Raw genomic sequence first — 25,800 nt, 5'->3', positions numbered from 1 at the left:
GCTTAATTTGCTCCAGATTGAGACATAAACTTTGTGTTTGGTCTGTTTTCAAACTGCTGTCAACTAAATATTTCTGTTGTAAACCAAAGCTTGTAAACAAAACCACATGAATAAAGATCTCTTCAGTCATTGGCCAGGAATTATAAGGGTGGGGCAAAGAAACGAGAAAAAAAAATAAATTCTATGCTTCCTTGTTGAGATAATTCGCTAATTCAAACTTGAACATCTGTATCAGTGTCAGAACAACACTTTTTACTCGCTACTTTGGTACGGGAAAGACATGTTGCAAGGCGGCTACTGAGGAAACGATAGCGATGAAGGTTCGCTGATAAGCGTCAAAGATTGTTGGGAAAACAGTGTGAGAAGCAATGTGTATCAAATTAAGAGTTGTTTTAATGAGCCTGCATTCATCCCACCACATTTCAATGACTTGCTGTGTCTCATTGCATGCTCCACATATTGTTGCTGCCTTTCTAGTCTGTTTACATCCCGGCTATGGAAGCCATTTGGTCCTGTTGTTCCACTCTGAGCATGGAGCATATTCAGACTGAGAAAAACTTAGAGCGAACTGGAGCTCTGTCCAATTGGAAACAGAGTCCGCCTCGAAATATGTACCTGAGAGCAGTTTGTGTATCCAGACTTAAAATTTGTTCAGGATTATCAGGGGAAATGAACTATGGTTCACTTTAAGCGGACCAAATGTGTCCAGTCTGAATACACCCATACCTACTTATATAGCGCCTTACTACCTTCTTAGAAGATCACTAGTCTAGTCATACTGTTCAGCTGAAAGCGCTGTTTACATCACTGTTTTATTTTAAAAAGTCCAAACAAGAGCAGCATATAGGGATAGATCTGCTACTATCAACACAACTACAAACAACAAGAAACAAAGAGAATGGTAAAGTTGACCTTTACAATAGCTTATTTATTGATAACCTGCAGAAAGATTAAATTATACATTATACAGTAAGGCGTATATTTTGAAAGGGCTTTATGTAGTAAAGTGCAAATGATTTGTGCAGATTGATCTTTTAGTTTCCATTTAAACGTGTAGTCAGGGGAATGTTGGTTTGATGGTCTTTTCTTTGACAGAAATGGTATTCCAGGTTGAATGTGACCTCAACAGCATATACAGAATACATGAATGTGCGCAAGCTCCAAAAATTCTATGATGAACGATCAGAAAGGATGGGCACTCATGCTGTACCGTAGGTGTCACTGATCAAACACACTCCATGGATTACCTGGGGTCGCGCTCATATATCAAGTTTCTAAATAAAGCATTCGTCTCTTTTTATTTGCAACCAGTAGGGCAGAACCTGACATGTGAGTCACGCTTTGCTTTTCTCACATGCTGATTATGTCACTACCCATTAAATGGTGATATGATTCAAAAGAGCTGCAGTGTGTATTTGGTTAAAAATATTAAGCTGCTGCTAACATGGTGGCCCACTGGGAAACAGATGTGGTGACAGATAACATGTTGGGTGGATTATTTTAAAGACTTGTTAATGATTTTATTGAAGCAGCCAAATGACTAACAAAGAAACTGAAATGTGGAAGAAAAATCTCTTTATGTTTTTTTTTTTTGCAAAGAAAATACAGTTTTTGAAGATACATGGAACAGACGTGTTTGAGTAATATTCTATAACTGAAAAACATACTTAAAAAGATGCTTCAAAGAACGTTGTGCATATATATATATATATATATATATATATATATATATATATATATATATATATATATATATATATATATATATATATACATATATATACTTGTATATACATATATATCTTTATGAATATATATATATATGTTTTGAGCATGTCCAAAAATGTTATGCTGAACTTACACGTCACTTTAAAGTTTCTGTTCATTCACATGGGAATCTGGTATCAGATTAAGAAGGAAGATTTTGACATCCATCCCAAATGTTTTTGACCAGCACATCACTACAGTGTTCCCTTTTTTATCGTGGGGGTTACGTTCTAAAAATAACCTCCAACTGGTGAAATTCATAAAGTAGGATTATAGGTGTTTTAAGAAACCTCTTACATTTACACCGTGCGCGGAAGTGTCGCGGAATTCCCTTGCAAAAATATGATCGGATTTGCCAATCGCGGTATTTTTATTTTGAAAAATTGGTTATTTATTGAAAAATTAACCAGATTTCTCATGTCCTGGCGTAACTTCCTGCCAGAATTGACGCAGATCGTTCGCGGCTCGCTTAAAAAACAGAAATGATTGCTGCATGGAGCGAGCCAGCCGTGGCCCTTCGTGTCTGTTGTGATATACACCATAGGTTAACAAAGGCGCCAAATGGAAGCGGGATCCTTTCTGTGCTGCTGCGGTTTGAACCAGGCCTTACTATACACTTTCTTGAAGCAAACAGGAACATTTTCACACTTTTCTCTTTATTTTAAACTAAAATAAGTCCACGATTACAGATTGAAAACAAAGATCTGATTGGGATGAAAGATTTATATAAATGTGGCAAGCTGAATACATTCTGTACAGGAGACACGACATGGAGATTGATTGAAAACAGACAATCAGGATGTTGAACAGAGTTCTCTCAAAGAAAAGTTCATGCAAAATTGCAATAAAAAAATATCTGTCCAACTTCAAGACTGAGACAGGCTCAAAATAGCGAGGTAACACGGTATTGTGAATTAAAACCTGCTGTGTGAATGTAGTGAATGAAGTGCTGAAGACGATAACGACCATGTCTTCCTGTTTTTTTTCTGTTCATCATCTTGAGGTAACAACTTAATGACTCATTATCACGAGATAACAACCACTGCTTTCCAAGAAGAAAGTCTAAAAGTAAAGCTTGTTATCTGAAGATCATGGCTTAACATCGCATTATCTTAACCAAAAAAGAAAAAAGAAAAAAGCTAAGCTTCTTAAACGACAATGGGGAGTTCGAAAGTGGTTTCTGACTGAGAAACAGAAGTATAGAAAAAAAATAGATGTTTTTGTCTTCTGTAATGTAGCTTCACTGTATTGAGATTGTCTAAAATGAAAACTGTTTCTGAAAGTTGATTGCTTAGTTAGAGGTGACGTGAAACCAAAATGACCAATTTATTCAATTACATATCTGTAGGTGTGGTTATTTAAGAGTTTGAGTCACACTTTTAGTCATAGTTTCTGAACTTAGTTGCATCTTTTTAATTTGATCATTCATCATCTAAGAGTTTTTTTTTTTTAACGCTATTACATAACACACTGCTCCGGTTCTTCTGTATTTGGGTTCTCCAACAACCAGAAACCTTAACAATAGTTGTGCTACCTGTCAAACTCCTTTGTGTGTGCTTTTATTCTTTCCTCCGCGTTAGTCTCCTGTGGCTGACGAACCACATTTCATCCGAGCCCTGTTTAAACTCCCTGGTCTCCTTCACACGTATCGCTGGTTTGTTCAGTATTGTCTCTTGCTTTAGTGAACTAGGACAGTTCAAAGACCCAGTCTTGCAATTTTTGTTAAAAGCTTTTCTGGGAGGTTTGTTTGTTTTCTCAGAAAACTCAGTTTTTTTTTTTGTGTGTTTTTTTTGCCCATCACCCATTGCTGTCCTCAAGAACCCATCTCAGCCCATCTACCATCCCTTTCAAAATAAACCTTGTTTGAACCAGCACCTGGGATCTGTGTTCTCCTCTTATTCTCTTCAATCTTTGCTGCACAACAAAAGTAACAGACTTTTCACAGAAAGCCACATATTTAATCAAAAAACATGTATATTTTAACCTTTTGGCATGTTATTTTATTTTGAAGGGAAAATGCATACGTGTAGCAATTTTGGGGCAGACTTTTTTGTTTTATTTTTAGGAACCTTTATTGAATCAAATTGGATTTTTATGACACTAACTAGTGCAGGACTATCCAATGGCCTGGATTTAAAAAACAATTCGGAAAACAAACTTTCTATTTTGTTTTTTTAACGGCAGATACAACACGTTCACATTCCCAAGTCATCGCATATTGACGGGGTGAGGGACCCCTCTGCGACACTTTGACGTTTTGGATGTCCCCAACTGGTCTTTTTTTGACATGTTGGCTTTTCCCATTAAGTCATCGGTCCCCAACTTCTTGTCCGGAACTGGTCCAATACCGCGACTCGGAGCGCACAGGTACCCAAATCCAGTACTGGTAGCTAATTCAGCACCGGTCGCGGGACCTGATGTAGTACCAGACCTGAATCGGTACCAGATGCGTTACCGGGCATGAACCGGACACAGTACCAGATCTGAACCCTGTACTGGGTTAGGGTCCTGCAACTGGGTTAGGGTACAAGTACTGGACTCTTGAGAATGTGTTAGCAAATATGACATAATTGATTTAATGAATAGAAAAAACCTAATAATTGCAAGCATGATACTTTAGCTGTGTTTCCTTTACTTATATGTGCAAAACTTTCTAGAAATGTCAAAAGAACACAATTTTGCAATTACACTGTTTCCATTAAATGGAAATTATGTGAAAAACACAAACCAACTCATGTGTTAATGAACGGATATGAAAAGTACTTTGATTTACAGCAGAAACTATCACATTTCTTCCATGGCACTCGTGCTCATCATCAACTATAAAAGGAGACGTTGGCGTCTTATTCAGGCCATGGATGTCATGGACAGAAAGATTGTGGTGTTTTTCAATTAAGCAAATTTATAGCAAAAATCCAATTTGCGTAATGTCATAGTTAAGGGAATTGCAGTTAATGAATATTGATGAATTCATTGTGCTCTATTAATAAAAATGTTGATTTAAAAGATACATACAAATACATTACTTTTGCAAACGTTTTTTAAACGCAATGCATTGTGGTCTTATTCCCCAATCTAGTGTGCATTGATCCACACTGGTTATTCGCGAAGCATTCTGGGAAATTTCTAGGGGCACTGAAGGGGCACTTTGAAATAGTAGATTTGGACAGCAATGCAAAATGGCAAACGCACTATATAGTGTATTCTGTAGTGATCAGTGGAGGAGCTCAGACACAACCTAAGTTTGACAAGTCATATAGTTTTTTAAAATAATATGTTAACTATGGATTATTAAATTACTTTTTTTTTAAAGATGCTGTAAAAATACAAAAAAATCATCAAATAAATGAAGTTGTATAACAAAGATAAAATCAGACTAGGTAAATAACAAGAGCTTTAATCAGGTCTTATCTACTTTCAAACGATTAATCTCAGTTTTCCCGCCTATAGCATAATATATGTAAGTCTGAGATAGTGTCTTGAGGCCAAACTCATTTCTTGAACTTGTGAAATTAAGAAACTGATTATTAAAATCAGTCCTTTAAGAGGACCTAATATATCCCCAGACTTGTAGAGGAGAGAAATTAATACTAGACAGGTTTGACAATGGAAAACCACTATTTTCCTCCTGGTATTTGCTCTCCCTGCCTCACCTTTTTGGGCTATCTAGTACCTGCATTCACGCCATCGTGCTGCCAGCGTTCATCAGGCATACCTTTATGTGCTGATACTCCTTCTCCTCCTCTTGTAACACTTCCAGCTGCTTTAGAACAGATTCCTGCTGAAACTCTCCCCGTTCAACCTACACAGACATCAAGGGAAGCGCGTTAAGAGCTCGAGCTTATCGAACCTCCGCCACTAAAAAAAGACATTCTGAGATAAATGGGTTAAGCTTTTATCACTTGTTCTCCTTTTTTTAATATCAGTCAAACATGCTTCACCTTCACTCAGGGCTGGCAGGGAGCATTAAAAATTCATCTCTGAATATCTTTTATTTATCTTTACATAATGCAGATTTGTGCGATAGCTGAGTTAAACTTTCTGCTCTTAAAGGAAGTGCCGACTTCACTAAATATTTTGAAAGAAAATGCAGTCTCAAAGCTTTATCTATAAATAAACCAAAGGTTGAACAAACTAAGAAAACACTCAAAGGAGTTCTTTTTGTTTCAGGGATGGCTGTAGATATGGAAGAAACCGCTGTAGGATTACAAAAGCTGACACACTTCGATCTAAAATACATTTATCTACTCAGTGTCTTTGTGAAATAGTGCATTTTTACGTAAAACATCAACAGCAGCAACCGCATGCATTCATTACTCAACTGTCGGATTTGAAAAATACGCTGATATCTCTGATAAAGGAAGGATGCTGTGACACTCACACTCACCATCAGTTGTTTCATGGAGCTGTGCTCTTCGTTCTCTCTCGCCGCGTTATGGTCTTTGTGCACAATCTCCACCCGGATGTCATTTTTCGCCGACACGACTCCTTTCAGATCTGTCAGAAGAAGGCAACACATGCCGCACTTCTCAATAATTTGCCAGAAACAACCATCTGTATTTGTTGACATAATCATTTCCCACATTTCAGTTTGAAGCATTGTAATGCTTAACAAAGGACCTGGGTCTGCTTTGTTAGAGATCTCCCCTTTTTCACATAACAAAACAGCCAAAATTATTAATTATTTCTGCTTCCTGTCTTTTCACATACATGCAGTTTTCCAGCGGTGGCTCATTCTGTTCAGGAAAATGCGGATGTTATGCTGTCATATAACAAAATCTTACTTTCTGTCTTAATTTTGCTTGCAAGTTCTCTCTGGTGAGCACAGATGGAGACGGGCAGTGAGGGCATAACCAGGTGCGCTTCCTCTGTAGTATACAGACAATAGACATGCTGAGGGGACCAGTAGCACAATGTGGTTCTTGGATGGAGACAGTGGCTGGCTGCCTCCGGCTTGAATCATTTGATTTATGGGTGGGTGACAATGAACAAAGTGGGACGTAAAGAGTCTCAAAAGCGAATGCAGCCTGATTGAGAATGCATAAAATGAGCCCTGATTCTGATTAGGATCTAGCGATCTTTGCAAGACAAAAAGATGTCCATCTTTACTGGTCATTTATTCTACTTAAACTGTGAGGGTGAATTTCGCAAAACTCAAATTTAGCTAAAAAAAAAAAAAATCTGCAACAATCTCCTAAAGTTTTTGTGTTGTAGCTACAAGAAAAAGGAAATCTGAAAAAAATGGTTTGTTTATGACACAAATTCGATCTCTGTTGCTGAAGTCAAAACAGAATGAGTGGATGGACATCTTTCAGTGTGCTTTGGGTTAGTACAGCACTTTGGCATGCATGTTCAAAAGGACATAAGAATAGACAGAAGACGTACTTCTTTGGGAACGAGTGCAGCAAAATGCACCAATGGTGCCCATTAGGACAATAAGGGCCACGAAAGCTCCCACTGCTATGCCGATGATCACAGCCACCGGGAGGGATTCTGCAGAGAGCAAAAAAGACACATGACCTTCCACAATGAAAATCACAAACATCTCATTTGTACACTGAATTCCCCCCAAAAATGTCTTTTGACATAAGTTTAGATCAAACATAAAATCATAACAACTCTCTTCTCTTCTTTTACATTTCTGTTCCAAAATTCAACTTTCATATTCTGTCTCTATCATTGGATATTGCACAGGTACAATGCCAGGTTTTAAAACAATATAAGCATTTGAAAACAGCAAAATTAAAAATAAAAAAAAACTACAATTACCAACCGTTTTCGTTATTGGTGTGGATAAGCATTCTAGAGAGAGTCTCATTATTTTAACGTCTGATGACTATCTACTTTTGTTGAACCTAATGTTTGGTTTTTCCACTGCGTGGTTTCATTTTAACTTAGTAAAGTGCGGGTGTTTTTCCATTTATTGAACTGCAATTATGTCAGCGGGATTGGTGCACAGATATTTATCAATCGATTTCTTCATTGTTTAATCAAGAAAGAAATATTAGTCCTGCCTGTTTTTATTCAGAGTTATGTTAAAAAGTTAGGTTTTTAAAGTTTTAAAAAATGTAGTTTTAGTGTGTTCAATAAATGTTTATCCTGTTCGGCCCACAACCTAAGGTGTGTTGTGGATTTTGGGTCCCTGTGCAATTGAGTTTGACACCCCTATTCTATTCTATTCTATTCTATTCTATTCTATTCTATTCAACAGCTGAAAAATAGATAATAACAACATAAAAATTAAGGAAATATATGATTATTTTTTCTAGACTTGCACAATAAATTGCAAATTTATCGTTATCACGATATACGATAAATTATAAGATTGTAGGGAAAATCAATTTGGCGATATATTGCGATATTTCGATATGGCGATACTTGTATCAATTTAAATGTTGACATGACGATATTTATTTAATTATTTATGAGCATCCTTCAACATCTTGCTTTTGTTTCCACCTTCACCTCCGACCACTAGTTGGCAGCAGAGCACATTGAGCCTCTTTGAGCAGCTCTCCACCGCGACCAAAAGAACTACAAGATCTGTCAAATGTTTAGTAAGCCTCGTGGTTTTAGTTGTTATGAAACATTTACCACTTATTTTCGAATTGGAACAGGTACTAAACAGAAACTCTGTGCCACATTGCTCCCAGTATCACATAAAAACGCGGACTGCGGTGCTTCTTAGCAGCTCAGATAAGAACGAGTGAAGCAGTGCAGCTGCGCAGCGGGTCATGTTTCGAAGGTTACGAAATTTAGCTAGCTTTTTAGCTACATGCTAGCTGTTTTGGCTAACCTAAGTTTTTTTTTTTTTTAGTTTTTTAGGCTAGTTTGGCATTTAGCTAATACTTTTACGGTGTACTTTGAATTTTGGCCTCTTGTGCGATTGAGTTAGACACTCCTGCCTTAAATCATTTGACCAACTGTATGGTTGCCTCTTACGCCCACTTCCTACGTAGATGAGTGTCATTTGGAGTAAGTAATGCTGACTTTTACTTATATAAAACTGCTGCAGTGAAAATGAAATTATGTATTAGTTTTCTGCTTGTTCGTGTATTGAAAGTCATATCATCATTGGAGTATTAATCCCTAATGTTGCACATTTCCTCATATCGTGTGACCATATTTTTTTCTATATTTCAAAACTTCCTTTCTTGCACTCTTGGAAACTCTATTTAGTCCTCTTCAATTGTTTAACATTGGTTAAAGAAAATGTGTTTGTAGGAAGAGCAGCAGAGTTGAGGACGTGGGTTGCATCCTTGAAGACGCTGCCAAATGTTTTCTGCCAAAACCAAACAGATTACTCCGCACTTGACTCTAGTTTGGTGGCAAGGATGATTAAAGTTTGAAGAAACGAAACACTTTGGCAATTTAACACTTGATTCTTACAACAAACGGTAAATTTGGAGCATATGGAAGAAGTTCAACACTCTGGGACATTCCTCTAAGGCTGGACACCAGCCGGATAGTATTTCTTCAACCAGCATTTGCAACGGCTCAGCCAATGGGCTGTGTTTAACACTGTTTGATTAACATCGTCCTTCAGCTGATCTTACAAGAATGCATAGAATAAGCCCCACCCCTTGTAAGATTAGATCAGCTCAGCAGTGAAAATTCTAAATTGAAACTGATAACAGAGAACTCAAAGCAAAAAGGAAAATGAAAAAAGTTAAAGTTGAAAGTACAAATAAACATTTATTTTTTAAGAGGTAATTCAAGTTATTCAGGTTTCAAATGTACATTTTTTTCACATTTTCAAAATTTCTTTCAAGTTTTTAATATAATTTTTCAAATGTTACATTTTAGATTTTTCAAATTTTCAATAATTCCTGAAAGTCTTCAATATGTATTTTTGAGTTAAAAACTGCTTTTGAATTTTGCAATTTTCAATGCTTTTGTTCCAATTTTTTATTGTTTTTCATTCACTTTAAGATGATGCTGATTTGACCCCATATTGCTACCTTATAAGCTAAGGTGTCATCTTTTTGGGATGTCTCTGATACCCCCCCATCATAAGGAATTTGGCCAATCCGACATAAATGTCTTAGCACACGGACCCTTTCCAGATCAATGAAATGTAGCATGCTCAGTATTGAAGCCAAACCCTACAGACTGTGGGAGGCACATGCTCAAAGGAACAGGGGGTTCCAGAACCAACAACTGCATAAGCTGTTTGGCACCAGCAGAGAAGATTTGACTTAAAAAAATATCTAAGAGATTATTACAAAGTTTGTGTGCCAAATTAATTTGATAACACACTCTCGAATGACAACCAAAGCAATAGCATAAATTTATTATCTACTTGAATTTCAAACACATGTGATTGGTGCGTACGTAAGTCAAAAATGGCCTGCACTGTGGTTTTTTTTTTTTTTCTTTTTTTATTGTTTTCTCGTTATGGCGAGATCATCAAGAACAAAGAATGGTGCATTCACTGAACTCCGGATGTCAGCAGCAAAACACAGCAGTTGATCAAAGAAAACGTCGAACACCAGCACTGATCCATATATAATTGATTAATTAAATAGTGTTGACATTTTTTATGAAAAACTGCTTTGTTTTGCTGCAGATTGTAAAAATAAGAAAAGGATAGTAGTGGACTGAGTTGGGCTAAGGGGCTGTTAGGATCCGCTAATGTTCAGAGTTCAGTGAACGCACCATGCTCAGATTCTCGTCGGCCCTGAATTCTGTCAATCAACCTGTTTCAGGGAAGTAAAAGGGCGGAGGGCTGGTGAATTAAAGGAATAAAAGGTGTTTGAGGTTCGATCTATTAAAAAAATAAAATAAAAAATAGACTAAAAAAGAACTTTGTGGAGTGTTTTCTTCTACTGTTTTTGTTGTGAACCACAAAATAAAGAGAAGGCTTGGCTTCTCAGTGTGGGAAAGGGAGATTATTGTTATTGATTATTTCGTTTTCTTGAGAAAACAAACTTTGTTTTGTCATAATAATGAGTTATTATCTCATTTTCTCAAGAAAACAATCCAAAAACAAAAACTAGGGCAGGCCGTTTTCGACTTCCGTATATGTGCAGTAAACGTCGCAGTAAACGTTTACATATCAAGTAATGTCAATGTCAAGATCCTTAGAAGAGGCTGTCCATGACAAGATAAGTGTGTGGTGGAGGTTGCAATAAACATATATTTTAAGTATTTAAAGTAATAACTTTAAATACATTCTCAGGCATTTGTAATGAAAATTGTCATCACAGTATAAGGGAAAAAATCCACTGAACGAGCCTTTGTTATAACGTAAGAGAGGAGTGTGTGATAAATGTGCCTGATGACCTAACACTGTTCTAGTGTCCAGGAATGGAGGTTGCACTCTGTTTTTGATTTGTCGTTTTTACAAAGCCTGTATTCTGTAATGCATGTTTCTTTTATTATAATAAAATACCATGAATCAAAGGTATACACATATTTAGACTTCATTAACTTGCTGTTACAGTAAAGAGTGTGTCCCCACTGATTATACTCGGTTAGGATTTCAAGTGTTTAACACACTTATGCAGAGATGTATCTGTGCCTCTGTTTTATTTATGAAAGGGTAAACATTAGTGGCTTCAGTCACACCATCCAACTAAAAATAGACTTGAGGTGTATATCATCACAAATCAATTGCAGTCGGGATACACAGGAATCATTGCGACCTAATAAAGAATCCGTGAAATAAGAGCATTGACATATGTTTTGAAAATAGGTTTACTGATATCAATATATATTCAATTTTCAGTCCAAGGAAAGTAAATGACTGTATGTTTAAGATGGAATTATTTCATGAAAGTATTTGACCGACAAACGAAGGAGACAAGAACCTCACAAAGGTAATTATGTTGAACATTTTCAGCAGAAAATAAATATTTTTAGTTCATTCTTAAGTAGTCTGTCCAATTCTTATGAAAGACTTCTACAAATTAACCTTCCTTATGGAGCACCAGGACAGTTTCCAGAGCCCATTAGGTGTGTTCACGCTAAAGTAACCAGATTGCTTTGGCTTTTCTCAGGTAACCTGGTTTCTTAAATCTCTTGCACACCAGAAACCTGGTTTCCCTAACCAGGGTAGGGGTTTGGGGAAATCAGATTTAACCAAGAGCACATTAGCATAATAAAGGCAGTTGACACAGAGCCCTCAATTTTCACTGGAGAGAAGCAGATGGATAAAAAGAGAGATAAAGTCCCAGTGAGGCAGTGAAGGTGTGGAAAACTGGTGTGGTGGATGTGAAACCATAAACTCTTAGTTTTTTTTTTTTTTTCTAGAAACCTACTTAACCCCAGGTTGAGAACATTAAAAAGACACTGGGGAAACACAACTTGGAGATCCATGACATTTCTACAACAGTAGAAGTTGTCTAACAAACAAACAAACTATGTAACGCTGGGCAATAAAACAATAAAATCGAGATTTTATTTTTCTAGCTCTCTGCTCTCTTTGGCTTCAGTAGTTCAGCATAAAATCAGCCCGTCCATCTCTTGTGAAGCAGAGATTTTAAACCTGCAGCTAGAAAAGGAGATTCTTCAATGAGGCAGAGATATAGAAAAAGCTTGTTTGCAAAAAAAAAAAAAAAAAGAAAGAAAGAAAATAAAAAATTGCGTGTGTTTCGAGGAGGTAACATCCCCCCCTTCGCTAATCGTCTCTGCGTAGCCGTTTGCTCTTTAGTTGATGCAGGAGTAGGACATGCAGCGATTTTACAAAAAAGATCCAGACAGAACCGGAGGATAAAGCTGCTGCTCTATAGCAACATAACGTTTACAGTAATATAACGCTTAATAAAAGTGTTGAAGACAGCAGTGTTATTACACTCTCATGCTAGCATGCTACAATACTAGCTGCTAATGCTAACGAGCTGTTCCTGTGTTACCTATATGAAACATGGAGGATCGCTTCAATGTCGAGCAATGTTTTAAGACGAGGTGGATAAATATAACTACATTAATCATAGTACATTTATAAATATTGTATTTTATAAATATAATAATGCCAGACAAGAATCCACTTTGCACTATTAGTAGTCTCTTTGTAACATTACAGTCCAGTGTTGACCCCAAATATATATATATATTTAAAAATATCAGTCATGTAAATTTCTTAGTAAAAAGTTTCTTTGGTCACTGGGTTGTGACTTCAAAGTTGGAGCATCAAACCACACACATCAAAATCAGTTTGACGGCTGTTTCTACCAAAAGTGCCAAATGAGAATATTATTTCTCTTTATAGGATGTTTAAGCTGGCGGTAGCTCACAAAACACCTGCTGCATTGTTCTACAAACATTTTAACAGCTTGTATTTAGCTGCATTTTGTCTTCGAGCCAATTGCCAAAAGAAAATGTTCAAATAAAATGTTCTTTAATTTGTAGCCTTTGTTAAAGAAAGTAAAAACAAGGAGAAAAAAAAACCTATTAAAATGGAATTTTAAATGAAAAAAATCGGAGATACGATTTCTTTGGCCATATCGCCCAGCTTTAGTATCAAGTGGACCTCAGTCATGTCTAATTGAGTTAAACACATTTATAATTGAGCCTTAGCAAATAAACACAACCAACGTGACTTCATGGTCCAGGGTTCCAACACAGCTCCACAGTTTCCCTACTGTCTATCGTAAGTCTACAGAAACGCACAAACACGTAATTTGAAGAAGAGGAAGGTGGAACCTGTCGAACCTTGGCTCCCACCTTGTTCCTTCAGGCGTATGATCTCGGTGTCGGAGCCAAAGCTGTTCCATGCTGTGCAGTTGTAGATGGTCTGGAAGTCTGCTGGGACGATGTTGCTCATGGTGAGAGTGGAAATGACCCCTTCCTCCGTGTTGACGGTCTCTACAGTGTAGCGGCCAGAAGTTCCAGACTCCAGCACGGTTTCCTTCCATGACCATGCCTGAAGACACACACACAAAGATGTTTACACTTAATACAGCAATTTTGGGACATGTATAAACTTTGAGAGCTGCATGGATGTTTTTGGATATTGCATTGGAGGTGGTGAAATAATCATTATATATAGGGTTGGGTATCAATAGTAATTTCCAGAAACGATTTGATTTGATTCATAAGAGCCTGGATCAAATCAGATTTTTTTTTTTTCAATTCTCAATTCTCCCAATTAAATACGATTCAATTCAATTTTTAGTGTACACATTTAGACACATTTGTTTAGAACATTAATTACCTACCATATGTTTTGAATATATTTATATTAATCTGATAAAGTTCACATACTGTAACATGTATTAGTGAAATACTGAGATTGTTAATATCATACAGTGTTACATGGATTCTCTAAAGCAGAAGTTCTAACAAAAATTATCATACAATTATTAAAATTGTAAACATTGTTCTGCTTCTCCTGGAGGGCATTTCAGTTTGGCCACTAGGTGGCGATCGCACTATATAATTACTTCTTTTTCCAGAAGAATAAGCAAAGAATGGCAAAAAAAAGCTTTGCTTTAGACCAGAATTGGTGACTTATATATTTCCTTGAGAGTTTGGAAAATTCATGCCTGTGAGTTTATAAAGATGTTCATCTAGTCAGCAATGTATGTTTATGTTGACTGAGCATTAGCATTAGCCGTCCTATGAGAAATTTTCTTAAACGTTAGCATCAAGCTAGCAGACTTTAGCTTAATGTGCTAAATTGATCTATATTTTTATGAATTGATTGTTGTTCTATTAAGCTTCAATCGATTAATCGATTTTATCAACCCAGTCCTACTTACAAATAATAAAATACGATCTGCTGAGTTAGATTTAAATTCACTAACAATACGGTCTGGTGGTGGTGTGCTGCGGATGAAGCATTTGATCTGGCCCTTTTCTCCATGTAGTGCTTGCTGGGTCTGGGTGCTGGATATGGTTGGAGGTCCTGAAAAAGAAACAGAAATTCAAATGTTAAAATCTTCAGTGTTCTTCAGTTGGATCTTCATCTGTTCTGACCAGTAACAGCTGATGTGTTTTGTTATGTAGGACTCTTTATTTTGTCTGCAGGTTTGGTTGGATCTGCACATGACTACAGTTTTGCCATGTGCACCTCTGATTTGAGCAAAGGACATAAGTGGTGACCTAGACATCCTTCTGGATCAAGAAGCCGTTGATTTATGGCTCGGTTGATTTCTCCTGCTGAGGTAGATTTTGTTCCGTGAAGCGTAATCAAGACTGCACAGATGGAAGAAGGACATGCCTCTGTGTGGAGATAAGCGCTTGATTTAGTGTCTTACCACTTTCTATTAACTTACAACAAAGTTCACCCCTAAAACAAGTTATTGGGGAAAAACAATGCAGAATCTTGTGACTCTGAAGTAAAAACAGTATGAATAAATGGTCCTTGATTAAAAATTGGACATTCGTCAAGCTGTCTATTTCTGCTGTGTATTAACAGTCAATAAATGTTTAATAGCTTACATTTGTTCTACGCCATTGAGTTTTCTCATAAAATTAGTTAGACTAAATTAAGTGCTCTTATTATTACCTTGAATTCCTTAAACACGATTAGCTTAATCAACGGGAGAACTGCAGCCTTGCACATAAAGGCAATATGCATCCTCAGAAGGCGGACAAAATCTCATTTGACACATCTGGTGTAGTGCAACCTGAATGGCTGGTCAGCTCGCCATCTGGTTTGGAGGCTATCCCTAGATAACAGCCCCGATAGTACAGATACACACGTCTAAATGAAGGGTATTCATCTGTTTCGTTTTAGAGTAAAATATTGCACTAATGAAGAATGTTTGTCATGATTCTATGGTTAGGTTTTTTTCATGTTCAATCTCACCATGTTCAGGTGTCTTCATGTAGTTAATCAACCTCAGTGTATTTAAGAGTCTGGTTTTCAGTAAATAACTGTCAGGTCATCTGGTCTCCTCTGACATGTCACCTTTTGCTGATCCCATGATTTTTATCATGTTTAGGTTCAGTTATTTAAATATTTTAAGTTTCTGCCTCCAAGCCTGGTCTCCTGCGTTTGGGTCCTCCAACATCAGTTCCTGACAGAATGATCTGACCACCTTGGACCAAGCAGGGGAATTTTTGCTGCGGTGACAGTTTTTTCTGCCAAGTCATGCCACATCCGATGGAATTTCTTGCAGCCATGTCAAGTCATGTCATTCCACGTCAACCAGATCCGTTCCTGAGGGGGATTGTCGGGGACATCCTTACAGCTTCTTGTTCCAGTGGAGGGTTGCCGGAACCACTCCTTCACATTCCCTGTCCCTGAGGATGGTCACCACTCTTCCCCTTTGGCTGTATTTCCTGCTCCAGAGGGTCATCGGGACTGCTCCCCTTCATGTTTCCTGTCCCTGGGGAGAGTTGCCAGGACTGCTCTTCTTCGCGCCTGTTCCTGAGAAGGCGTTCTGATACCCCTTACATCTGTCTGGCTGCAGGAACCCTGAATGTTTTCTGGACTTGTTTTGTTTCTCCTTGTCCCCTCCCGCGTTGTGTGTTTTCTTTTTGGGGCATCTGGGATCTTAACTTTTGGGAGGGGTACTGTGAGGACTTGTCATGATCCACAGCTGTCTTCATTTCACTTAATTACCCCTCAGTCTATTTAAATGTCTGGTTTTCAGTTCTTCCTTGTCAGGTCATCTGCTCTACTCTGTTCTGCTACGTCACTGGTTTATTTTGGTTTTGTCATGTTTAAGTTTATTTAGTAAATGTTTACGTTTCTGCCACCAACTCTTGTCTTCTGCGTTTGGGTCTATAACCAACATCCTTGACAGTACTACTATGTTCACGATGAGGGAAATGTGCAAAACTACGCTTTTTTTTCTAAATTCCTCAACCCACTGCTGTAGTATTCCTTTATCCTCTTTTAATATAGTATAAAACATTACGCTGCATCCATAAATGTTTGCAGTCACCTGTGCTTTAGTACATCTGAAAGCTGGGTTATTACAAAAAGGCAAATAGGAAAGTAGTGAGAATTTCCTCCTGGTAGGAAGGCCTTTAAAAAGCAATAAAAAGTGAATGTTATGTGATGGGGTTAAGGTTAAGACTTTGGATTTGACATAGAGGGGTAGGCAGGCAAGTGAGGAAGCTTCTTGATTAGTGAGATAACTCAAATCTCTGCCAACTTCCTTAAACTCCCGCTCTCTGCCATCTCTCTGGCGATACATAATTGCAGTTTATTACCTGTCTCTTATTAAAATGAATTAGCATTTTAATGAGACTTTGCCAGATGGTGTCTTGGTATGCTTCTGGAGGATGCTGGAAGGCTGCTACTGTACTGCAGCGCGCTGAGCTGCAGTCATTCTGAGATAAATGTGCTGAAAGCTGTTGTCCTGTTTCCCCTGGTTAACCAGCATGGAGTAGATGGGTTAACACAGTAAGTGCATGTTATGCTCCCTAGAAGATCTTCTGAATCGAGCATGTAGATGAATTAACTTCTGGTTAAATTGAAATATATGTGTGTGGCTTGCATCGCTTCAATTGGACGTGGAAAGATCAATTGCTCAGAGGCAGGAAGAGGGATTTTCTTGATGCCTGGAGGGGATCTATTCAATGGATCAGAGCTACAAATCAGCAATATAATTCAGATAGTTTTATCTATCTGACTTTCCTGGGTTAAAAGTGTGTGATTAGTGAGTAGACACATTAGTAGCTGGGAGGTGGGTGGCAGCATCAAATGTTGGGGAGGATAATCAGAACATGGAGTGCATTGCTTCTATCATCCATCCGGGGTGTTAATGCTAAAGTGGACATCCCAGTGTTATTGCACAATATCAATGTGGGTGTCAAAATGCCAGAGCTTACATTTCCTTTCCAAGCTGAGCTATTTGATTTGAACAGATGCTTGACATTTCCTGTCTACCTAGCAGATCGGCTTTCAAGTTTGTCCATTTTTTTTTCTCCTTTGTGAGAAAAGTGAACACAAATAGCTACAGGGCAACAGAAATGTTTGACTCAGCCACTTACAGTCACGTTTTAGCCATTTAACACCCGAGCTCCAGCGTTTATGTTCTTTGATTTAATTGTAAGTTTTTAATTGTTAATGTGATCATGTGAAGCAGTTGAAAAGTTACAGTATGTTAGAGAATATGTGTTTAGGCGTCATCGCCAAGCGTTCAAATGTGACCATGTGTGGCAGACTTTAAACTTGCTCCATTTACACCTCAAATAAATTTCCAACCCTATAAAACCGTTAGTATCATATTTGATACAAACATTTCTAGAACCCCTAACTCATTAGCTCGATGAGAAATGTCCGTAGAAGCCCCATTGCATATAATTTGATCCACTTTTTCTTGGCTGTAGTGCATTATTATTCCACTAGAGGCAGTAGAACACATATGTGTCGAAGTATAATTACCCTGGGGGCCCCCCGGGGTAATTATATCCAGCCTTCCAGATCATTTTATACTATTATTATTATCGTCCTGATGCTATCTTGCTAACTTAATGAAGCAACACTATGATTATGGAGGCTGAGAGATCAGATAGAATGACTTCTAACATAACTGGATAAAAGAAAGTAAACAGAGTAAAACAACCAGACAACAAAAACATTGACAAAAGCCACACCTAAATCCCAATCCGCCCAGACAGGCAAAGGGAACAATATCCCACAATTCCTTGTACTTCCAGATCTGACCGAAGGCCCAATTTGTCTGTGACCGTCACTACAAAATTAACTCCAAATCCCATCATGCAGTGCATCAGCTGCCTTGAATGCCAGTGTGGCCACATAGGCCATTTCCTTTAAAATATATAATTTTGACAGGATATATTTTTTAGAAACAAGATCTTTTGGGATATTTGTAAGTTTGATTTTTCATTTAAAATTACATACAAGTAAAGAAATTTGAGGGTTTGTTTTCTTTTAACACTTACTTTATTTCTAACTTGTATAATTTTGACAGAATATTTTATTATGGAGAGTAAAATATTAAAGATTATTACATATTTAAGTTGATTTATTCTGAAATAATATTCCTGCCTACTTTTACTCATATTTATGTAAAAAACGCTGTTTTTAAAGTTCAAACATTTTTACAATTTAGTTTGTTTTATTATTTCAATAAATGTTTATCTTGTTTGTTTTGGATTTTCCCCCCTGTGTGACTGAGTTTGACACCCCTGCAGTAGAAGGACCTTTACTACTCATTTCAAAATGGCTGCTTTCATGAAATCTCAAAAACACTTTTGGCGGGAAAAGTTTTGCTAATTTTCTAAACTTTGTGGTGAGACTAAATCATCTATTGTTATTCATGATTTTAAATGACTATTGAAAAAATGCTAAATGTTTTGATGAATAATTTGTTATATTATAGTTGCATAATGTTACAAATGTATCATATTTGAGGTGGCGGGTAAATGAGGGGCTTACTGAACACTTGTCAATATTTTACACATTTCACGCTAAAAGTACTTCGAGTAAAAACGTACCAAACAACCCATCGTATCATAATTGATACTCTCTATATCTCATTAAAAAATATGGTAATGGATTAATATTTTTAGGGATTTCAAATTTATCTCAATAAAAATACAATTGAATTTTTTTTTTTTTTTTTTTTTCAATGTAGAGGGCTTTATATGGTTCAAAACAAATTAAAAGCACAAAAATGGTTTTGTAACTCTTTACACAAAATGATTTCAGCAAATATAAGCTGAACAGATCCATACAGGTAAAGCCCAAATGCTTTACCTGAACTTCAAAATAGAAATCTCTCTTTTTTCTAGTTTGTTCCGTCTTATTTTGTTGTCTCTAATAGTTTAGAGAATCTGGGAGTTCTAATGAACCAGCCACACAGTCCAGAAGAGATGAAGATTTATAACAACAAAACGCTCAGCAGGATATTGATGGGCTCGCTGGCCCTCCCTTTTTCTTGTTGCGATAATGGGTTTTTTCCGCCAAAGCTCCCCAAATACCACATGGGTGTTGGTATACGTGTTCCTTCGCCCCTATAGAGACATTTGTGCACAAAAAGAAATGGAAGTCAATTTATAGATATTTATGAATAATATAGAAGACCAATATAGAAGACGTACATTAAGTTAAATCCTAAATAACTTATTTTTTTGGTTTAAACAGATGTATGAACTACATTATCTGACGACTTTGTAGCCATATAATAAAAGTAGCTTTTGCTCCAAAAAAAGAGTTTCACTGCAGTAAGCAATATGTACCCATTAGTGACTTAAACACAAACTGCCTCCCCTGCTAGCTGTTTGATTATAATTAAATTAGATTCTTCCCCAGGGAAAGAAAAATCCTAATGTCTGTGTGGCATGGCACAGTGGGATCCAGTGACACAAAGCGACTGAGTGAGATAGACAGAGGCAGTGATAAATTATAAACACATGTAATTTAAATGATGGCTTTAAGGAATCAGGGGATAACTGCAGGGAAAACAAATAGCACAGAAACACCCAAATGTGCTGCAGACGCCATCTCATCATGAATAATCACATGCACACAGTCACGCGCTCGCTTAGCACAATCAATCGAGTGCATCTAAATGTCAACGAAGTTGGTCCTATAGGGGTGAGGGGAGGCGAAGCACGCCCAGGTTCATCTGCAGTTGAGATTGTGGCATGGGACAATCAATAAACCAAGAGATGAATCCCTGCGCGGCTCCACTTCAGCCACACTCTTTGCACATTCAGTAGTTTGACAATCTGATTTGCCTGGAGGTCCAGGTAAAAATTGACTCCGCAATCCTCATGTGGTTTGCAAAAAAAGAAAGGGAGGTTCAATTATTGAGCGAGGGGGACAAGGTTAGGAGGCTTTAAATGTCAGATGACAATCTGAGCACGGAGGCAGAAGATTATGAAATAGGTGAATGAGCAGAGCATAATTATTGTGCTAATGTTTTTGACTAATTTGTTATCTACTCAGATTTTTTAAAGGCTAATTTAGAGTTTTGCTTCTATTTTAGCAACAGGCTAACGTTCTTGACTAATTTAGTTTACTGAGGAATTTTAGGCAATTTTGGAGTTTAGCTAGTTTTTAAGCAACGAGGTAGCTGTGTTTTTTTTTGTAGCTAATTTGGAATCTACTGTGGGTTTTAGGGAAATTTGGAGTTTGGCTCATATTTAAGCAACAACTACTTTTGTTTCAAAATTGGCATGTATTAGGTATTTTTAAGAAATTTTACTATATATATTTTTTCATTTAGATCAACTTCAGTGCTTTCTCATACTGAAATTTCCTTTCTTTTAGCAAATTTAACATTTTACAAATATGTTTTGTATTTTCAACAAATCCTTTCAGCAATTAAATTGTGTCACACATTTTCAGCAAAAAGCTTCTGCATCTTCAGTGACTACTTTCAGCAAAAAGCATTCAAACTAGCACTTCTGCAAGTAATGCAACTTTTCTAGTTAATACTTTGGGAAACAAAACAATTCCAAAAGCATCAATTGTCTTTTCATTATGATAATTTTTTTTTGTTGTTTTCAGAGTAACATAATCTAAGCAACATGATCACAGAAGAAATGCTTTAAAATAAACTGGCACACAAAACAAAATTAATTATCTGTAAACATTAAAGCTGAAAAGAGGACACTAGCCTGGACTGCAATCAAAAGAATAGTAAGAATCGAAGCAGTCATGAATTTTCCTCTTACGGCCGGATTTCAGCGTAATTCCTCACCGAGGATGAGGGGGCTTCTTGAGGTTCATAGAAAGTCATGGTTCTGATCTTTCGCTGGAGGGAATACTGATATCCCGCTCTCTGTGATATGCAAAGCTAGTGTCTGGGCTTTGAAAAGGAAATCTTTAAACACAATGTTTGCTGCTTGATGTATCTACATTCCCAAATCAGCATGAGTACTGCTTACAGGCAAACTCTTTTGTTAGCTTTCAAAATGCGATACACTGTGAGCTTTAATTCAACACCATCCTGCCAGCTCGGTGAGGCCCTCTTCCTTCTTTTTTTCTTTGTTAGACACATGTTTCTTTGAGATGGACATGGGAAAAATAAGAAACATGTAAATCCTACAGCTAAAAGCCTCTGCCACACTGAAGCATGCTCCATGAATATCAAGCACTGATAATGAAGTCATTTGTTTGAGAGTTGCCAGGTCTCCCACCAAGGCTGGTATTCATTAGTCAGTCAGTGCCTCAGAAAAGGCAGCTTCCAAGTGATTCATGCAGAATATAATTAGCATTTAAGCACATTTCACCTGTTTATGAAATGTGCGAACACACTCTGAAAAGACTGGCTTATATTTACTCCATTCCTTTTTATATGTAAAGGCTTCTAAATAATACCATGCGATGCAATGACTTTGCTTCTACATATTATGCTTGTTGGAAACACATCATGAATTTGCATGCTTTTGTATAGTGTTGCTATGGCTTGCTTAGGCTTTGTTATAAAGCCTGCCTGGACCCAAAAAAAAAAAAAAAAAAAAAACGGAATGAAAAATAATGTGGAGAATAAACAGAGTAAGATATTTTGTTAGAATTTCACATACTCAAAGACATGTTGTTCTTCACTTCCTAGTGTTGTTGTCCTAAGATCTCAAGTTTCACACTCAAAACCTATTGGGAGCACACCCGGACCTCTTAGTGAGAAAGGCCAATTAGTAACACAACTTACCATTGACAGTAAGAGAGACCTCCTTTTCCCCTGCGCCAACACGTGGGACCACGGCACGGCAAACATATTTCCCAGCGTCTTCTTGTCTCACAGATTTCAGTGTCAAGAGGTTCTCGTTGCTAAGAACCTGCGGCAAAGGAGTCAGAGATCATCCAACGCAATGATTGGCAAGGAAAAAAAAAAAGAAAAAACCTTTGCATTTGTGATGGCTGCAAGGCAATGCTAAGGGAAAAACCCAGGCACAGCACAGAGCATTTAATACTTTAAAGGGCACTTCTTCTCAATTATTAAAATCCAATTTAGGGTCCAAGCTTGGTGAAGAAAGGCTATGGCCTTTGATGTTGACAAAAAGAAAAGTGGAATGAGTTTGAATTTGTGGATCAAAGCAATGGATCTTGAGTGAAAGCGAGTCAGCGAAAGTTTTGAACAGAAATGTAAGACTTTAACGGATATATATGATTATGTAGCTATGACAAATAAATTACATCAAGTTTTGCCTAAGTCATGACTAGGGTTGGGCACCGAAATTCTGTTCCAAGTAGGAACTGTTATGATTCATGTGGTTCTACCAAAACTGAAAGAAGCTGCTGCAACCTTTTCCTAATTTCGGTGCTAAGTTTCATTTGTCTTAGGAAATGTCAATTACTTCTACTCTGTTCAGTAGGAAGTTCTAGACAATCCTTTTGCCATTCCTGTGATAGTGGGGGGGCTCATATAAGACTGCTGACAGGGCGAGCACGCACAGCGCTCAAATGTCTGGCTGCTTTTCACAGCAGATCACAGAAGTTTGACAGGTCGCTGCGTCGCATCAGCCAATCAGGAACTCAACTTTGGGCACGTGACGTTTTCAGTTACCCAATCAGCAAGCCTGCCGGACTTCAGCAGAGCTCACTCGCTCAATGTGCTGGCAGACAGACAGCCGCTGCGGGGAGCGGGGGCAGCCTGCTCGTGTCTCCTGAGCTGTGATGTTTTTTCTTATTTTCATCAAGACAATAATCAGAAAAGGTCCCCTATTTTTCCCCGTTCTCGGATTAATGTGGGACAGCCTTCAAACTCAATCACAGAGACACAGAAACACTGCGGAAGCAGCGGTCATCCCCACTGGGAAGACACCCCCACCGAGTGAGATAAAAGCCCCGGTCACGAGAAAAACTTTCTTTGTTTCTTTTTTATTATTGGTAGATGTTTGTAGAACTCCTCACAAAAAATAAACCTGATCTCGGTGTCTTCCATTCATTAGACGTGTGACATTCAAAGACACCTGCATACAGCCATGGCGCCAAGATCAGGATCACATTATTGACAGGAGGCGAGCAGCAAATTTGCCACGCGGCAAAGAGGGGCGGGGCACCAGTTTGCGGCCCGGAGGTTGCGGACCCCTGATTCAATGGGAACAGCCAGCACCTCAAAAAGCGACGAAACACAAAATGTCAATTTTTGACACAGAGGTCTTAACCACGGCAAAATGAGATGACTTCGGAATGAAAATGTGTTGATTTGGGAAGATGTAGGCCTTTTTTTATTACTGAAGTACAGAAATTGGCACAGAAATCAAAAAAATTGAACTGCTTTGGCAACGGAATTGCATAAAACTCAATCTGTGTCCAACCATAGTCATGATCAGCTTGGTTGTGTAACTTACCACTCCTGATCCTCTTTTCATCCACACGATTGTGAGGGACGGATTTCCAGTCCAGGCACAGTTGAACACGGCGTCTGAACCAAGGTCAACCTGCAAGGACTGAGGCTCTGCTGCCATGCGAGGACCAACTATTGAAAAGAAATGGGGCCAAACATCCAAAACCGGACTTAAGGAACCAGCAATGACAAAGCATTGGCGTACACCTAAAGAGGCACTCACAGTAGACGTCAACATTGCGGCTGACATTGGTGCTGCCAAGAGAATTGGTAACCTCACAGGAAACTGGTTCGGTAAAGAAGGAGTGGTCCACTATGACCTCATACGTGTCTCCGGAGACCTCCTTGATTACGCTTCCTCCCTTGGCCCATCTGACACAAAGACAATAGAATAAAGCAGAGGCAAAGAGAGAAATGAGTCAAAGGGCAAAGACAGTTTAGACGGGTTCTCACATCCTCTAGTGTCAACAGTTTTCTCTTGTGCAAATAAATCATAATTCTGAGGGAGGGTTTTGTGCGCTGGCTGCAGCGCATTTTTGTGGCAGTGCTCCATGCTGTGACAAGCTCCCTGGCAACTCGGAGCAGACAGCACGTTCCTCATTACGCCAGGCAGAGTGTGCTGCACGGAGCGCCAGCTAAGAAAAACAAATCACAGAATGACAAATGGGTAGCTCTTTGAAGACATTGCTTGACACATACTGTATTAAACACAACAGCTGACATTAATAAATTGACTTGGGATCACATAAGAAAAAGCACATCTGTTTATTTTTGTGAATGATGACTCCAGTGGCACTCCACACGTGTTTAGGTGAGACTTGTATGGTGCCGCGGGCAGCTGCATCTCACTCTGCATGGCGCTGACAGCTCTCTGCTGTGGCGGCAGACAAAGCTCATTTATAAAAATGAAGCAGAGGTATCTGTGGAAGCGTTGGGCCTCTGGAAAATTAAGATGGTGCTACAGGACACCCGATTCGTCACGCGCAAGGAAAACCACCACTGCAGGCAGGTGGCAGCATGCTGATGTGAACCGGTGACAACACAACCGCTAGCTGTCTTCACTTTCTATGCCTGCCAGTTCTAAGAAGACTTTTCATGGGATAGGGAACTCATTTGTTTTCCCTGACTAAGCCGGGCCCATGCTTGGCTGCAACGCTATCATCTAAATGAGAACAGATTACCTCATTCAATCAGTAAGTGAAGTGAAGCAGAATTCTAATTGGGCTTCATGGGATTTTTTTCCCCTGCTCATTTATTTTAAGCAGTAGATCTTTTTTGTGCTTCTTTCTTGTTTGACAGGAAGAGTTTCGTTACACCTGTGTGTCCAGAAATGCTGAAATTATAGCGGATGTGTGTTTCAAACTTATACACCCTTATATCCAATGGAGTGCTGCTTGTACAATAGATAATTTTGGGGAAATGCTCTAATTTATTCTAGTTCTTTCGTGGTTTTTAAAGAAATTGCACAAAAGAACATGATGATGTTGAAAAAAATGTAATAAAGATAATTCATGACAGTTTAAGTGCAACATTTTGACAAATACTGTAGGCAACCAGAAGAGTTGAGTCTTTTTTTGTATCTGTAAAAATATATTTTTATTCCTGTCTTACTGTGTTTAATAATTAATAAAGAGTTGTTTTACCCAAGTTCTCAGAATTTTATAGGAAAAAAAGGTTAGCAGTACTTTTAAAGTAAACACACTTTAACTGTCCCTCCCCAATCATCTTTTGCTCTATTGTAAAAGTGTTCCCAGTGGTGTTTTAATTTAGATTTTTAGGCTAAATCAAAAATCCTGTGTCGTTTTCTAGGACATAAATTCTGCAGGAGATCATCAAAAATTGGTCTCTGAGTTATGAGCGTAAGTTG

The 25,800-nt window shown here is 38.0% G+C and overlaps 2 protein-coding genes across 10 annotated transcripts in view; both read right to left on the bottom strand.

The window, feature by feature from the left end:
* Nucleotides 1-25,800, bottom strand: part of LOC112149246 (GRIP and coiled-coil domain-containing protein 2-like) — a 523,867-nt gene that overhangs the window by 77,389 nt on the left and 420,678 nt on the right. The window lies entirely within an intron of this gene.
* The window catches only part of kirrel3b (kirre like nephrin family adhesion molecule 3b), a 216,365-nt gene that overhangs the window by 3,403 nt on the left and 187,162 nt on the right, over nucleotides 1-25,800 (bottom strand). For 2 of the 9 annotated variants that reach the window (XM_024276839.2, XM_024276841.2), the window contains exons 8-16: nucleotides 24,157-24,305; nucleotides 23,938-24,065; nucleotides 22,296-22,422; nucleotides 14,517-14,617; nucleotides 13,423-13,633; nucleotides 7,153-7,260; nucleotides 6,552-6,635; nucleotides 6,149-6,264; nucleotides 5,483-5,569 (exon numbers count right to left, since the gene is read on the bottom strand). In XM_024276839.2, coding sequence (XP_024132607.1) covers nucleotides 5,483-5,569; nucleotides 6,149-6,264; nucleotides 6,552-6,635; nucleotides 7,153-7,260; nucleotides 13,423-13,633; nucleotides 14,517-14,617; nucleotides 22,296-22,422; nucleotides 23,938-24,065; nucleotides 24,157-24,305 — 1,111 coding nt within the window. The remainder of the gene's footprint in view (nucleotides 1-5,482; nucleotides 5,570-6,148; nucleotides 6,265-6,551; nucleotides 6,636-7,152; nucleotides 7,261-13,422; nucleotides 13,634-14,516; nucleotides 14,618-22,295; nucleotides 22,423-23,937; nucleotides 24,066-24,156; nucleotides 24,306-25,800) is intronic. The other 7 variants (XM_024276842.2, XM_024276843.2, XM_024276840.2 and 4 more) reach the window with 6 other exon arrangements.

Source organism: Oryzias melastigma, linkage group LG13 (genome assembly GCF_002922805.2).
Source record: "Oryzias melastigma strain HK-1 linkage group LG13, ASM292280v2, whole genome shotgun sequence".
Classification (NCBI taxonomy): Eukaryota; Metazoa; Chordata; class Actinopteri; order Beloniformes; family Adrianichthyidae; genus Oryzias; species Oryzias melastigma.
Note: the sequence above shows the minus strand (reverse complement) of the source record. Positions and strands in the feature narration are given on the sequence as shown.